The sequence below is a fragment of the Sceloporus undulatus genome, chromosome 3, assembly GCF_019175285.1.
Source record: "Sceloporus undulatus isolate JIND9_A2432 ecotype Alabama chromosome 3, SceUnd_v1.1, whole genome shotgun sequence".
In the NCBI taxonomy this organism is placed as follows: domain Eukaryota; kingdom Metazoa; phylum Chordata; class Lepidosauria; order Squamata; family Phrynosomatidae; genus Sceloporus; species Sceloporus undulatus.
In genome coordinates this window covers 126,990,558-127,008,036 of record NC_056524.1, presented here as the reverse complement: position 1 = coordinate 127,008,036, position 17,479 = coordinate 126,990,558, and the positions used below count along the sequence as shown (strand labels likewise).

Below are 17,479 nucleotides of genomic sequence, written 5' to 3'. Positions count from 1 at the left end.
TATTATTATTATTATTATTATTATTATTATTATTATTATTATTATTATTATCCCACTCTTCCCTCAAAATTGGGACTCAGGGCAGCATTGAATACAGTGGTGTAGTAAAATGGTGTCCCTCATATAAAGTGGCAAAATCAAGGTTTGCAGAATGTATATATTTAAAAAATATTTTCAATCTGTGGATCCTCGAATCTGTGAATAAAATAAAATCCATGGATATGGACGGCTGACTGTAATATAACTGCTTACTCTGATGAGGAGAATGAGGGAAGAAAACCAAAGCAAAACATTTCTGAGGAAGATTATAAAGGCAATATGATGGCTGTTGTACTAAATATGGCTGGTGGCATTTGAAAGGCGGTGGAGAGAGGGAGGGAGGGGGGGGGGGAGAGAGAGAGAGAGGACAAATGAAACAGAACCAGCTGGCAAGCCAAATTCAACCCAATATGTTATGCAATACTGTCTTAAACTCTTAAAAAACCACTGTTTTCAAACTGAAATTATTTTGTGGCTTACCTGTAGTGACATCATGTCAGGGCGGTACTGCTTCCGGAAGCCAAGGTCATACATAAGAAATTTGAGCATTTCAAAGGCTTGCTCTTCGCTCATGTGGAGAAGCAGGACCCCAGCCACAAAGCTGATGCCCTGGCAGTAGCCCACTTCCTTGTCCAGCAAGGAGTATGCTTTCAGAAGGTTGAAGAGAGACAGCTGCCCTGCTCCTAACTGAGCAGTAAAGTAGGGGTGTGTTGGGAAGGTCCTTCCTGGGATAAAAACAAGAAGGGAAGAAATGAGTCGCCAGCAGGTTTTTACAAGAGGACTGCACACACTATTTACATAGAACAGCAACAGTAATATATGTTTTTTTTAGGCAGTCAAAACTAGTTATGTACATTTTGTTTCCAAGTAGTTAAATTACCAGTGCAATCCTACTTGAGCAGCTAGTCAACTGAACTAGTTTCTGACACAGGCAAAGAGAATGACTGAACATGGATAACCCTGGTACAAATAGAAAGAATGTTACTACACTTCCTAACCAACACTGGATAATAACAGAATGAAAATTTCCCTCCGTGGGACTGAATACTCTCCTTTCCCTACCTTGTTGCACATTCTCTTGAAGTGCAGGACAATAAAATCAACCAAAACAACATTCCTTTTGCCAGTGAAAAACAGGATACTCATCACCAGAAGCAATGTCCTGATACAAAATAATAGACAGCCATGAAGGGATTACCTTAAATATGCCACAATACTATGGGCAGCACAACAGGTTCATAAAATTCAGCAGTAAGCACCAAATGTAGCTTCCCAAAAAGCTACATTTGCAGATAGCACTAAGATAGGTTTCAGAAATCAGAAGAATGGATGTTTACAATTTCTAAGGAGTAGGAATGCATCTTCATTATTCATGGGACATTTAATTTCTATAGAGAACTGCATATATCATCTCTGTCTTCCCTAAACCAGAGACCCTGAGATGTGTTGAACTACAAATCACACCATCATCAGCTAGCCTGATCAGAGCAAGGCTGTTACATGTAATCAGAGAGTCTCTGTGACCTTGATAAGTCCAAAACAGGACTCCAAAATAAAAATAAAATCAGACTGTTCTTTGTGTGGAGGTCTACCAAACTGGGTGACTGAAAAGGATTGAAGTAGGGCAGGGAACAAGAAGCTGACGATAAATCCAAAGTAGATTATTTCCCAATTGCCTGAAAGCCTCAGACACACTGAGCTCATACAGTAGAGCTGTTAACTTTGATTCAGTCATATGATGGGCCTTGCCAAGCACAATAGCAAGGCAAGCTGCCGTTTAAATCTGTGATCCCATCAGAAATGGCAGCACTCCTCTTAAAATATGAACGAAGAATGAAGACGCGTGAAGAAATTACCACCAAAACACAAATTGATTCTGTCATTTAGAGAATTTAAAGTTTGACAGGAAAATGAAACTCTGAAGAGTTCCTCAGATGCTGCTGCTGCTGCAGCGGACACAAGGAAACCTAGGGTTTAGGTGGGAAGAGAGCTAATAAGACAGTTGAAGAATGGGCAGGGCTATTGCCAAACCGCTTGTAATAGCTCTAGAAAGTTCCTAATATGCTCTACGCAGGTGCAGAAAAACCCATTTGTGTGATTCACAGAGGCCATGACAAAGAACATTGCTTCTTTATGTTAGATATACTGGCTGTGGGATCTGTGGTTTAAAAAAGTAACTTCAAAAAAGTAATGTTTCCAATACTTCTCATGCACTTTACAGAAACCCAGCATGAAATGAAGATTTTAGTTTCTTCCAGAGGCAGAGGAAATCACTGTTGCACCCTAGTTCTCACCATAAGCTATGAGAGAAGTTACCTAGATCTACAAGTATAGCATGTTGCTGAGCTGTCAATTGTTTTAGAAGTTCTTTGTAAGAGATGTCAGGGGGTTGCTGTTTATTTGGCAGACGATGTCTTATACGATGCTGCACAGCAAGAAATTGCCAGATTTCACCCCGGCGACTTTTTGGTACACCTGAATAAATTAAGAAATGGAGTGGAGAGAAAGAAATACAAAAAATTAGATAATTATCCAGCACTCAAATATATCCAGTCACATCTTTTAAGTTTGTTATATTTACTACTATTTGCATCCTAACATGTCATAATTATACGTGAGCACCTTTAATGCATTATCAATTGGAACATTGTCAAGAGACAAGAAAGTGGATACTGCTGCACTCCCTATGGTTAGGGGTGTGGCAGGGGATGAATTGGGCTCAAAATTAATAAGATTTATGTTATGAGCTTTAGAGAGATTGCTTCTTGCTTGCTATACCCATCTTAGTCTGACAAGATGACTCTTTCCCATCACTGGGTTTTAGAGATGTAAATCTTCCCACACAGAAGGGGGGGAGCCACTTTTCTCCTTGCTGGGCAAGATTACAAGAAGATTTTTTGTGCGTGCGTTTTTTCAATATTTTTTTCACATTTTGGGACCCTGAGGGGAAAAGATCACAAAGGTTTTTGTGTGTGTGATCCCCCCCCCCAAAAAAACAGCATAACACACTGCATTTTGCACAAAAACCTCTTCAAGAAATCTTCACAAAGAAATCCCAAAATGTAAAAAGTGACAAAAAAGATTATAATACCTTGTTTTTCTGAAAATAAGACATACCCATAAAATAAGTCGTAGCAGGATTTCTAGCATTTGCACAATATAAGCCATACTCCGAAAATAAGACATAGTGATAGGCTCGGCGTGGAATGGAAGGTGGCAGGAAGGGAGCAGAAAGTTTGGGGCCAATGGTTCTAAAGGAAATGAAGTCACAAGAAATTCAGAATGGAATTCCAGGTTTGGAGAGTTATGATGATGTTCCAGAAGAAGACGATTTAACTATATTTGAATAAATATAGGTTGTTGTACCATACTTAATAAAAATAAGACATCCCTAAAAATAAACAATAGTGTGTCTTCTTGAGGAAAAATAAATATAACACAGTGTCTTATTTTCGTGGAAACATGGTATTTATCATAAACTTTTAAAAATATTTTATATGTAAGCCGCTTGGGTCCCTTTCTGGGAGAAAGGCAGCATTTAAATGAAATAAATAAATAAATTTTATTTATTATTACTAAGATGACTTTTCTCATCATCTATTTTCAAAATATTATTTACATATCTACTAGGTTTAGCTATGTATCTCTATTTGTTAGCAGCCTCTTTCTCAAAAAACAAGTCCTACTGTCAACATACAGAACCTGCCACATACAGAACTTTTCAAAGTGAAGAAAGATATGTGATGCAAGGCGTGTGTCCACATTGCAAAAAACAAAGCAGTTTAATACCACTTTATCTGCCATGACTATAGTACAATATTCTTGGATTTGTAGTTTGGTGAGGCACCTTACCTCACCAAACTACAAATTCCAGGGTTCCATGACAGTTAAAGTGGTGACAAACTGCTTTATTTCTGCAGTGTGGATTAGCTCAAGGTCTCTCTATAATTCTCAGCATTTTCTTTCTATTCACTAAGTATACAGCACTCAAAAATTACCATCTTTCAAAGTAGCATGAATATCTTCCATGTCACATTTGATTTTGGCTCTGAAGTTCAATAGTTTCTTATCCCACATATTGATTGCATCTTTTGGACAAGTTCCAATTTCCTCATAGTCTAGTTTAATTTTCCTGGATTGGAGCTCATCTCTGCTTGCTATAAGAGAGAACATGAGGCATTCGTCACTTCAGACTACCAGCCACAGAACAACAGTTAAGATTACAGATTTTCAGCTGTGTATACTGGACTTCAGACATATAGGCCACGCAGAAGATAATGTTACCTGTGCATTCCATGGGGCTAAAGATGGAAAGGTGTGCCTGAAAGGAGATGCCTATAATACTGCTCTCTTGCTGTGCATAATAAGTTCTTAAGTCAGTTCAATACCCTGCTTTGAAGAATGGTTACAAGCTGGTCCTGATCACTGATCCAATTAGTACTATACTATCCTCCACAACTGGACCAATCTGCATTTTTTGGGGGAGGGGATGAAGAACTGCTCAGTTTCAGTTTGTCCCTGTTGTGCAAAGGACAGATCATCTGGCTTCCATATATATACTCACACCTACTGATGTACGATTTAAGTAATCCATTTTTCTTTCTTCGAGCATAATCATTATATTTCACTGATATATAAATAATAGGTTTTGAAATGCATTCAAGACAAAAAGGCACATCTACAACATAACTCAAACTTCCAAAGGCAAACCCAGTATTAATGGAGCATCTTCACATGTCTACAGTAATTCAAATACTGGGATTCCTAACTCTTAACATATCTGATTCCATTACCTTATGAATATATTTCAGACATAAAAAATAGATGTACCATGTAAATCCATCCAGTCAATCAAAATATTGATAATGGCACTAAACCTATAAATCCTACAGAGGTAAAACTAGCTTTCTCGCTATGACACACTGTGAAAGGATAATATAACACCATCTTAACAACTGTTATTGAAGGGGTGGAGGGCTAAAGGACTAACCACAGTTTGCCTTCCGAACAAAATACAAATTTACTGTGAGTAATGGTTTTTTGGCAAACAGATGTAAAGTTAGAGAAAGCTCTCAGACTTACTCCCCCCTCCCCCTTCTCTTTCTCTATGTCAAGAACATACCATGACCAAGTAAAATGCTTGAACTCCTTATTAGAATCTTTGCTTTCTAACTTAGCTCTATGTCAGATAATGTTCACAAGAGTTAAAATCCTCACTAGTGCAGCTGTGCTCAAATGTTCTTCTGTAAAAGTCATTACTCAGCTACAGGCAATTAATTGCACAATAAGAATTGTGTTGGATGCTACACTGATGCTAATTCTGAAAACATGGGTAAATAGGAGATTATATTGCCATGCATCTTACCTTCTATAAAACAAAATATCATTCAAGCCTCCTCGGCAGCATTAGGAAGAATGGTACATTTTCTTATTAGTATTTTGTTAAGAAGCTTCATATATGGATGATGGACAGGGTATATGTAGAATGGGATGTTAAAGAAAATGAAAACTGCAGAAGGAGAGGGAGAAGTAAATTCCTCTGCCGTCTAGTTTCACCCCTCCCAACCTAGTGGATATGGGAGCCAGGAGCAGGTTTACAACAGATGACTGTCTCAGTCATCTAATGATGCAACATTAAAGGCTAAGTGATAAGCAAGTCAAAAACCTGAACCCATGGATTAAAATCTCCACTCAAATAAAATCCTCACCACTTCTCATTGCAGATAAAAACCATTTCCTATTTGGGTGTGGGGTGTTGGCCATATTTCATGCAAAAAGATCACAAGCCATTTCATTCTGTGACTTCAACACTTTTCCACTGCAGCTTTCCTGGACTTTTCTTGCACAGTTATCACATAGATAATCATAAGCAGTTTCTAGGTAGTTTAAGCAAACTATTAAAAAAAGACATGAAATGAAACCCCAAAGGCTACATTCATGTTTGAACAATTCTCACCCTTACATAACATAATTTGAACTCATTTAAAGAAGACTCTTGGTTTGCCAAAATTAGTTACCTACACAGGATTCTGTGCACCCCAGCACCCACATCCAAAAAATTATTCATCCAGCACTACCTTCCTCAAGGCCACTGATCATTACCATGCAAAAAATATTAAGTATAAAGGCCATAATATTGGCTTAAGATCCTATGAAACACATTGCTTATCCACACAGTGCAGGCCAAGCATCTTATTTAATGATGAGTTTATACACTAGGAATAATAAAAAGGTAAAGGTTTTTCTGGTTGACAATCATCACAGGGTGGTGATACCGGGCTATAGGTTTGAATATCTCTCAACTCACACACACACTCCCTGAACACTGGGGGAAACCCTTGAATGCTCTTTATACAACATACTAGGTTCAGACATATAAAAGATTCTAGCATATGGGCAGGATCCAGCTTTACTACTCAAGTCTGGTGGGTGCATAAACTAATTAGAAATAAGGTACATATTTAGTAAGCAGGTTAGGCCATGACTTGGATTGAGACCACTGTGCATTGTCCAAACTAGTCTGTGCAAAATGGAAGGGGGGAGGGGGGGAGGGAGAAAATAAAAATCTCAGTTGGAGCTAATGGATTCTCCCACACCAATCCACAAAAAGAGCTGGGGGATTTTAAGACTTCCTTACCATCACACACTGATACTAAGCCAGACTGGAGTTGCACAGGCTGACCAGGACATTTTATAGTGTTTTAAACTGCATAATCTGCATTTCATGTATGGTGTTTCATGTGTGACCTTTTCCACATCACACAATTATATCTCTTAACTGCCATGACAACACTCAATGTAATCCTGGGACTGGTAGTGCAGGAAGGGGTATTTGGAATCCTTAGCTGGAGAGCTCCTCTAGGGTCCCTGACCAAACTACAAACCCTAGGAATCTGAAAACTATTTTCCAGGGCAGAAGTGTTCAGAGTCCCTGCCCTTAAGTAAACCTTTTGCTGGCACTGAAACCACATTTAGGCACACAGACTATTGTCATGAGAAGGACAGTGGGAAACATGCTAGCAAGCTCCACTCCTCTCCTCATTTCCTATTGCTCTCCAATGCTGAAGGGAAAGTGACAAAGCCTGCAAGGACATCCTCATTCTCCCCTCAAAGAGGTCCAACTTCATGAAGACTGGAATGTCTCAATAGGGTTTTTGTCTTTGCAGAACATTTTCCACAGTTAAGAAGGTTTTAGGACTAGTCTCAATTTGTGTGGTGAGGTAGCCAGACTAGCTGAGCCCAACTATCAACCTGCATGAAGTGTGTGAGTGTGTGTGTGTAAGTAAAACATACATCCGACTATCCCTCACCTGTGCAAATGACTGCAAAGATCAACAAAGGCAGGCATACTATCTTTAGGGAAACTCACCTGACAATACTGATCTTCTCATCTACCAATTCCTGAAAGGTTTCTGAGGAGCACAGCTGAAAACTACTGTGTGAGGAAGAGGAAATGAATGAGCACAATCTAGCCAGAGGGGGGATGTTGCAAAAAGAGAAAGAAATGCCATGGAAATGGGACGGGTGGGATGGGGGGTGTTACTTCCAACAAGAACTGCCTCTTTATATGTGTTGTGTGCATTCAAGTCATTTCGGACTTATTAAGACCCTAAGGCAAACCTATCAAAAGGTTTTCTTGGCAAGATTTTTTCAGAGATTAGGAAAACGGAAAATAAAATATGCTTTCACCACAGTGAAGTCCTACAGGATCCCAGGACCTACTCAGACAAGTTGCCACACCTAGAGGCAGGATGTTTAAATGGTTTTTACCCTGAATTTATATTAAAGGACACAGTATAAGCCTGTCAATAAAAGAAATTCAAACCTGACAGTTTGGCTAATTCAATTCTGTTTCAAATTCTATCAGGAACTAATTAGGTAAATACTGGGAAGGTAGCCGGGAAGTCCCTTCAATTTTTTACCTGAACTTTCACTAACCTTCCAATTTCTGGTTCTCCTTTTCCATCCGAAGAAGCAGTATCTGCTGATGGATTGCTTTTCTCCAGAGACTCTGTAACTCTTCAGAGTTCTTTTTCTCCCCAGCCCTATCTTGGCTATCATCATTTTGCAACATGGAAATGAGAGGGTCTTCATCAAAACATGGTGCAAGCGGAGATAGTGGTAACAATTCATTTCCATCACATCCATCTGCAAAAAAAACAGTTAGCAATGGATTAATCAAACTTCACCTGACAGAAATACCACAGTGGCAACAATGTCCTTCAACTCCCAAACATCATGATCAATGTTTTATTGCATATTACCTAAAGTACAAGCATATGCTGATATGCATGCTTAATCGCTTCTGTCTCATACTAACTGTTGATTGTAAGCCCCTAGGCACAGAGACCTAAGTTTGTGTTATTGTTTTTTTTCTTCCTTGCACTGTATAAGTGTCACATACATAGAAGCTACATGTAAGAAATAAATATGCAGTCTTTTTCGGCTGTGACTTTGCACCCACTAGCATCTTATTATGTGACTTCAAGTCAACCCCGACTTATGGTGACCCTATCCTAGGATTTTTGGCAAAATCTATTCAGAAGAGGTTTGTCATTGCCTTCCTCTTAGTTTGAAAAAGTGTGACTTGCTCAGGGCCACCCATTAGATTTCCATGGCTGGTTGGGGATTCCCAGAATCATAGTCCAAAACTCAAATGCTCAAACACCACACTGACTCCATACTCACTAGCATACATTCATCTGGAACAACTACAACCTCATCACCAAACTGTCAGAACAACTATTCTTGGCTATTATCTTGGACTCTTGATTATCTCCGCTTTGGGGTTTTTTTCTGTCTCACCCAGCAAATCACCACACAACAGTAAGCAAACTATTGGCATCCAATTTGCTCCAGACATTCTAACAATCAGTACCACCTACCACATTCGAGTCTGAATAAAATGGATGTTAATGAAGGAACTTTAATCATAGCCAGTTATATGCAGAAAGACAATTCTGCATGTTTTGGATAGCTAAGTGGCAGAAGTCTGTGTTCCTTTGTTTATCATAAATTGCCTTTAAAATATGCAAGCTGAAAAGATTCTGAACAGTTTAAACCTTTGTTGTCTGGACTGTAGGCTGCTTTGAATAAATACCTCCAAACTGCTAATGTCATACAGTGGTGCCTTGGGTTACGAAATTAATTCGTAACGCGGCCGCTTTCGTAACCCGAAAAGCCTTCGTAAGCCGAATTGCCATAGGCGCTAATGGGGAAAAGCCACGATTCCGTGCGAAAAAGCCGAAAAAAGCACCAAAAGTTTTTTCGTAACCCGAAAAAACATTCGTAACCCGGAACAATGATTCCCTATGGGATTTTTTCGTATCCCGAAAATTTCGTAACCTGGGTATTTCGTATCCCGAGGTACCACTGTATTAGATTTAGCACCTAAAACTGCTATTAGAGTACTCAAAAGACTAGTAGTAGTGTCTGTCAATATGATTATGTGAATAAGCTGCAGAAAAAACCATAATGGATGGAATTGGAAAAGTTACTTTTGGAACTACAACTCTCAAAATCCTCCAACTAGTTTTAGGACTATAACTATCAACATCTTCTAGATACTACAATTCCCAAAATTCAATAATGAATGGGGGATTCTGGAAGCTTTAACTCCCCAAACTAACTTTTCCAATCTCTATTCCTATACCCTTAGAAAAATGTAGGGAACTGGGGGGAAAATGAATACTCTCTCATTTATATCTTAAGCATGTTTTACTCACAGTTAGATATTTAAAGTGTTTCACTCACCTCCCCCAAAATCAAGCCTAAAAAGCAACAGAATTTAGATCCTGCTACAGAACTAGCACAAAATTAGACCTTTTCAGGCAGACATTATATTTCAATCAGGTTTAAGCAACATCTGTGGATGTGGACCATCACACTTGCACCACTTCCAACTCTGCACATAAACAAATTGACTTTTAATTAAGGGAACATATGTTTTATACAGTGGGATTGCACTTCTAATTTGCAATTAATCCCCATGCATCCTCTCTAAAGGGAAATTCCTGTATGCTAAAGTACATATAGAAAAGGGCAGAAAACCAGATCTATCAGTAACACAATCAAAATACTGAAGATTTAGGAGCCAACAAAGCAGATTCATAAAAAGCCAATTAAAATGTATTTAAAAACCCACAAGGGAATGGGTTGACTTAAGATACTTTAATAATAAATCAAAGCATACAAATATAATTTTAAAAGATTAAAAGCATACAAAAATAAAAAAAAAACCTTAATAGGATGCCATTAATGATATACTGCAATGGGTTTAACAATGTCACAGAAACAGACTGGTATTTGAAACATAATGACTAAATGCAAAGACTTTTTAATCATTATCTCTCAGAGACAGCACTGGTTATTACAACATTAATAATGGTTATAACCTTTGTATGCTTTTGATCTTTTACTGTTGTATTTGTATGCTCTGGTTTTATTATTAAAACATTTCAAGCTTGCTTCTTTCACTTATGGCTTTGATAATCTTAATTAACTTGATATTGTTCTACTTTGATTGTCCCTGTATCTTTGGTGTTTTGCTATACAATGCTGCCAAAATTCAGCAGTGCAGCAGAAGGACAGGTGGCATGAGCTGTGAAAACTGACAAGGAAACATGCAGCTTACAGGCCTTGTGTTGCCTATCTCTAAAGTAAAAGGTGAAGGTTTTCCCTTGACACGAATATCTATTTGTAACCGAGTGTAGGGGGTGGTGCTCATCTCCATTACTAAGCCAAAGAGCCAGCACTGTCCAAAGACGACTCCATGATTATGTGGCCAGCATGACTGCACAAAACACTGTTACCTTCCCGCTGTAGTAGTACCTATTTATCTACTTGCATTTGCTTGCTTTCGAACTGCTAGTTTGGCAGAAGCTCGGACTAGCCTTAAACTGCCAACCTTTCAACCTTCCAATTATCAGAATTAATCACTAAGCCACCACATGGTATAAATGTTTAAATCAGATCTGAAACATATCCAGAACCAACCCATTTGAGCCATCAATACATTGCAAAACTGTAAAGCAGTCAATGTCAGAAGGGGGTCTCAAAATTTTCCCATAAGAATGTAGAAGAATGCAAAAAGAAGGCAATTTAGCTGAAATCATTTGAAAATTTATAGGTCAAACACCGTTTGCCAAATTATGTCTGGGAAACCACTGAATGTCAGCCTTATTCTTATACTGTCAGCACAGTGTAGTCCCAATAATATAAAATATTTGAAAAAGCTGAAGACCAGATATATTCTAAGTTCTTGGATTGAGTTAGCCAATGCGTACTTTGCAACCCAATAAGATAAAAAGGGTATATATATTGGTCTTAAATCCCAGTGGCTAGTAAAATACCCAACTCAGTATGATAATCCAGTAACTGACTACAATGCCCCTTGCCTTAGGTCTATATGATGATACTGCAACTTATTTTTAATTGTCAGAAAGTATTTTCTCTAATAGTGTGCATGGCAAGCACTTTCCAGAAGGAAAGGAAATTGTTTAATAATGTCAACCAGAAGTTGTAGGGTTAGTTTCACCTGACTATTCTTCACTGTTTGTGACAGGCCAGTGACCTGGTGCACACACTTCTATGCTATCTGTCTCCTTGGGGAGCAAAACCAATTAAAGGGAATCAATCAACAATTTGACAAAGTTCAGTACTTCTAGAATCAAGTTCAACTTTTAGCTTTAATCCTTTCAAAATGAAACAACAGATAAAGGCTAATCATAATTGTTCCAGCATTTGAAAGGCATGGAGGCCCAGACCACACAGGCAGCTTGGTATGGAGAGGGGATAGCAAACTTGTTCTTTGTCCTTCTCTAGCAGTATTCAACCGAAAGTCCTGCGCTTTAACCTTCTCCCATATTTGGCAGCTCAGCTAGCATGGTATGTACCATCTAGAAATTTAAGATCTGCAGACAATGGATTATTGGCTTTTCCACCAATGAATATAGCTTTTTCAAGGCTGCAAGACTTTCAGGATCTGGTTCCGCATTTGTGGAACAGCCTTCCTTTGCGCCTCTGGCTGGAAGAGGATCTGATCCATTTTCATAAAGAGTTGAAGACCTTCCTCATTGATTTGCTGGATTAAGTTGCTGAGCATGGCTAAGGCTGAGATGGGTAGCAACTGAGGATGATTTTGTTTATTTTTGTTTTTAGAACATTAGTACATTATTTTACTATTTTAACATTTTATAGTGTGATGTTTATAATTTGTTTTTATTGTATATGTTCTGATGTACCACCCTTTGTTGGAAGGGGCATTATATCTGTAGCACCTTTGACACTAACTGAAATCAAAGTTGTTGTTGTTGTTTTTATTAACCAATGGGGTTGATTTACGGGAGATTTAAGACAGGTGACAGAAGTTAGTAGTCATGCCACACATACTTAATTCACAGAACTCTTTGTTGCAAGATGTGGCAATGACCATTAGCTTAAATGGCTTTATAGTATTTAAAGGATTTCCCCCTACCTTTCAGCCCATAAGATACCCACAATGCTTTACATAAGATCAATACCAATAATATGAATACTATATTACTATTTTAAGCAGCAAAATTTTGTATTTTTATGAATTTTATATTTTACATGTTATATTTTAAATATATTATAGTGTATTTTTTATTTTATCTGAATAATTTGCTTTTGTATATTGCCTTGTATTGTATACATTTATATCCCTCCTTTCCTCTGTGTGTACGTGTGTATACCTATATTTTAGACTGTATGCTTTGGCAGGATCCACTGTTTTTGATTGTTTTACTTCTCACACACCATGTATATCGATGGTGAAATATAAATAAACGATAACAACAACAACAACAACAACAACAACACCCTATTTGAAAAGAAAGTGATTGTGATTTGTTAGTACTACTACTCAACAGAGTAACTGAATTCCAATAGCCTGTCTGCAAGGAGAAGGAACCAAATCCTAGTTTGATGAATCACCAACAGCAGTAGAGGACAGCAGTAATGGTAGCATGATTACCAAATATGTACCAAGTAAGACATCTCAGTAGTAGAAATTATATATAAACCTTACAGAACCGTGCCCATTGCTTTAAAATCAAAATAGAAGCTGCTACTCTTAAAAAGAGAGAAGGAAATCAAATTGCCTTACATAGGTCCCTCTCTCCAAATGCATACAAACCTTGAAGTTGCATAGCTGAGGGGGATTTCTTCATAGGCGATGCAACCCTTAGAAAGATTCTCTGCCGCCAGGAGATTCGGCGGGGAGTAAGAGGGATTCCTCCAGCATTCAGGGACTCATTACTGCATACAGAGGAGGTCCTTTTTCTTCTTTCGCCATCACTATAGGAAGGGCCAGGAGAAAAAAGAAAACAGCCTGTCGCTAGGAATTGTTAAAACTGGTATTGATAAAAGTCTAGGAAATACCCATGCAAAGCCAGCAAAACAGCCTTTAAAACACACACTGGATTACATCATATCAATGTAATCATCATACACTGAAGATTTCCCAACTACTCTATTAAGGTCCTTAATTTCACTTTGGTTCAAATGTTCCCCAAATTCCAATATTTGCTAAAGAATTATTCCACACATACAGAGAAAGAAAAAGCGTGCACAAGAAGACTGCCATGAATCATTCAGAATCCCATAGTACCATTCTGAAACAACTGCAAATTTAGAGCTGCAGCAAGCAATGCCCAAAACCAAACACTGGATTACAATTACAGGAAGAGATTGTACATTATGCAATCTTCATTATCCAAATGAGGTCTCATTTCCCCAAATCTGTTTCAATGTCCCTCATGTACTTTATATCCTGAATAAATAAGGAAAGACATTTTTCTCAGCTTTCATTCATTTGAAGAAGCAGTCCTGTCAGGTTTTATGGATAGATTAGGCTACAATGGGCACATGGGATGAAGCTCCAAGTAATATATTAAGTGTTTTTCTTTTCTATCTGCATCAATATTTCAGGGAACATTTGTGTGCAGGTAAACAAAAGAAGAATCAGGCATTCACTGCGGAAGAGTTGTAATTTGTTCCCTTTGCAGGTCTTGCTGTATAATGTTTTTTAAAGATTAGTGAATGCAAGTTAAATATGACATTAGAGACAAAAAGATGATAGTGAGTAGCTGCCAGACAATAAGGGAGAGCAACTGCTCGAAGAAATGTTTTTTTTTTCCTTTTCTACTACCACTAAAAATGGGCACATGGGAAATACATAAAGGATGAAATGCAAAGGAATGGTCCTATTTCCCTGTAGATTTCCTTGGCCATCTTCTGTGAGAAACTTTTAAAGAAACTTTAAAAAAAACTTATTAGCATCAGTCCACAGGGTTTCCTTTTATTTTATTTACAATATTTATACACTAGCAACAGCTAATATTCTCTGTTTTACCTGGCAGCATATGGTTTTCCAGTCAAGGAGAGACCTAGGCTCACAGAAGCTATTTTGGTTTTACTACACCCTTGAGATCCACCAACTAAAGCAAGATGCAAAATGGGGCCTGAGCCAGCTGCATGCTACATCCATATAAGCCCTATCCTTGGATGGCATGTAAATATAAACAGAAATCTACATATAAATTACTATAGATCAGGAATTCTAGTATCCTGGAGTTTTGGGATCATTGTATAGCTGCGACTGTTAAAATAATCTGGCTCTGGATCTTTTCATGATTTACTGAAAATCATTGAGCAATCTGCCAGGAAATTCTCATATACCTTCTGCTTACTTCTGCTGTTCAATGTAACTTATGTGTAGGTGAAGATGGAGGTGTTTATAATCTAAGCTTCAAAACAAAAGGAGACAACAGATACAAGGGTAATAGATGGGAAATATGACCCACTACTCTAGTCTTCATCTTCTACCACTGAAACCAATCCAAGGCTTTCTGAGCCCCCTTTAACTTGTCACATCTGTTTATATCTTCAACATCTGGTCTCTCCTAATGATTAGTCGTCCTTCCCAATTCACAGTCTTGCCGTTTGCACCCCTCAGTCTTTTGTGGACGGCAAGCTAGGAGAGACATAATGGTGTGTGTGCCCAAGGTGTGCTCACAGCGCCAAGGACAAAAACACTCTCCTATTGTAATCAATGGGTCTCCAATATTGGAGATTTTCCCAATTCGTCAGGGGAGCAAGTCCGGAATGGATTCCCCACAAATCGGAAGGGACGGCTATAAAGTTTGAGGAGCACTGGTGGTGCAATGGTTAAACGCCTGTACTGCAGCCGCTCGCTCATAACGATAAGGTTGCAAGTTCAGTACTAACTAGGGCTCAAGCTTGACTCAGGCTTGCATTCTTCTGTGGTTGCTAAAATGAGTGCCCAGATTGTTGGGGGCAGCTGGCTTACAGTTTTAAACCACTTAGACACTGCTAGTTCAGTATGAAGTGGTATATAAATAAAGCTGTTTGTTCTGTTTGTTTAAATCCGATGCACTAATAATAAAGTGGACCCCAAAAAAGAAGAAGCAAGCAATCTTACAAACAAAATCAGCCTTTTTTTTAATAATCATGTAACTCTTTCTTTAGAACTGCCTCATCCTGGCCACAGTGAACAACAACACGTCTGTGATCTGCAGAAGCAGGAAGCACAAGCAAGAAAGGTAGAACACAAAGCCATATTTCTGTTTGTTCTTTACAGTTCAGCATCTACCACTACCAAAACAACTTTTTTGCATTATGTTTGAACTGCAGTTGGCCCTCCATATTTGCGAGTTTAACTTTTGCATTTCTGATTATTCATGGATTATTTGCTGACACCTTTGCTGCTGCTCTATGCCATTTTTAATAGGGACTGGAAGCCTTGTGAGACTGAGAGGCTGCAAATGAGGCTTGTAAATCCTATTAAAAATGGTGTAGGGCAGCAGCAGTGGTGGTGACAAGTCCCATCAACAGCCCAATTCTGTCTTGCACAGGAACCTCGCTGCCTCAAAGGCATCCACTGAATCTGCAGATCATACTTTTTGTATATGTTAAATATGGTTGGGGGGGGGGGGCAAGGGGGGGACTAGACATATTTGTGGTTTTTCCACTTTTGCATTGGTCCTAGGCCCCTAACCCCTGTAAATGTAAAGAGCTGACTATATCTTGTTCCCTATTGTCTGGAGAATGAAAGAAAGCTATCTATTTCTCTCGACTGACAATGCAGGTTTGGGTTTTTTTGGTGAGGTTGTTTTGTTTTGTTTTTAAACATGGCAGATTTGGCAAAGACTTGTTGACATGAATGTTTAGTCATAACTGACTGCGCTCATCTCAGTTACTAAGCCGACGAGCCAGCATTGTCAAAGACTACTCCAGAGTCATGTGCCCAGCATGAATGTACAGAACCCTGTTACCTTCCAACTGAAGTGGTATCTATTTCTCTACTTGCATGTGCATGCTTTCAAATTGGTAGGTTGACAAAAATTGGGACTAGTGACAGGAGCTCACCCCATCACATGGCACCTGGGCTTCAAACTGGCAATTTACTGACCTTACAATTGTCAGAATCGGTGTCCTAACCACTAAGCCACCACACCCCAAAGACTTGTTGTTGGAAAATACCCATACTTCATGTTGAGCACTCCACAGCAATGATACACATTACCCCCCATTGCTGATCACAGCAGGGCTAGACATTACCCCACTGCTAATCTGGCTACAGATTAAAAGTAGAACTACTGTAATGCTTTAGATGTATGAAGATCCCAGATTCAATAATAATAATAATAATAATAATAATAATTTGTATTCCGCTTTTTCACAAAGAAATCAAAGCGGATTTCAACAGTATAAATAAAACATCAAATAATTACAAATTACAAATTAAAAACCTGAACTCTCCCCCCAATCATAAAAACTGTGATCAACCCCTAAAAAAAGATTAAACATCAAAAAAATTAAAACTGTCCAATATGAATACACTAAAATTTTGGACAGATTAGTGATAGAAATGAGTCTTCCTCTAGAGGAGGGGGATGGGGGGCGATGGTATCAATCAGTTTTGATATCGGTATCATTTCTTGGTGTCTCCAAGAAAGAAGACACCAACCAATTAAGGGAACAAGTGTCTCCCTTATTACAGATGCTCCACTGAATTTCCAGCAGAAAACAGAAGACAATTCTAGCAGTTGAAGAACACACCATTTCTAACCAACCTTCGAGCTGAGAAATCTTCAAAATGGCTGAACACATGCTCAAGCAATTAAATGCTATCAAATATGGCTTAGACCTATATCTTCCCATATGAGCCTGTCCAGGTTTGGTGGTCTTCAGAGTAAGTCTGTTCTTGGGCTGCTTTTCTGATGAACATTATAGGACAGTAGGCCACATGGTTCTTTTCACACTTTGCCATTTTCTGAAAGGACAGTTATAGCTATTACATGTATCAAGAACCAAGAACCTAAAGTCCTCCTTTATTTAGACCAACTCAATGCCTGCACATGTAGTAGCCTTGATAAAAACACAAGCGCTCCAAATA

General features: G+C 38.5%; 1 protein-coding gene across 11 annotated transcripts in view; it reads right to left on the bottom strand.

Annotated features, from left to right (window-relative positions):
• Window positions 1-17,479, bottom strand: part of TBC1D4 (TBC1 domain family member 4) — a 105,221-nt gene that overhangs the window by 10,529 nt on the left and 77,213 nt on the right. For 4 of the 11 annotated variants that reach the window (XM_042456754.1, XM_042456756.1, XM_042456757.1 and 1 more), the window contains 6 exons: window positions 13,196-13,356; window positions 7,978-8,187; window positions 5,405-5,407; window positions 4,038-4,196; window positions 2,356-2,514; window positions 520-764 (listed from right to left, as the gene is read on the bottom strand). In XM_042456754.1, the coding sequence (XP_042312688.1) occupies window positions 520-764; window positions 2,356-2,514; window positions 4,038-4,196; window positions 5,405-5,407; window positions 7,978-8,187; window positions 13,196-13,356 (937 nt within the window). Of the gene's footprint in view, window positions 1-519; window positions 765-2,355; window positions 2,515-4,037; window positions 4,197-5,404; window positions 5,408-7,408; window positions 7,475-7,977; window positions 8,188-13,195; window positions 13,357-17,479 lie in introns of those variants that run through there. The other 7 variants (XM_042456755.1, XM_042456764.1, XM_042456758.1 and 4 more) reach the window with 4 other exon arrangements.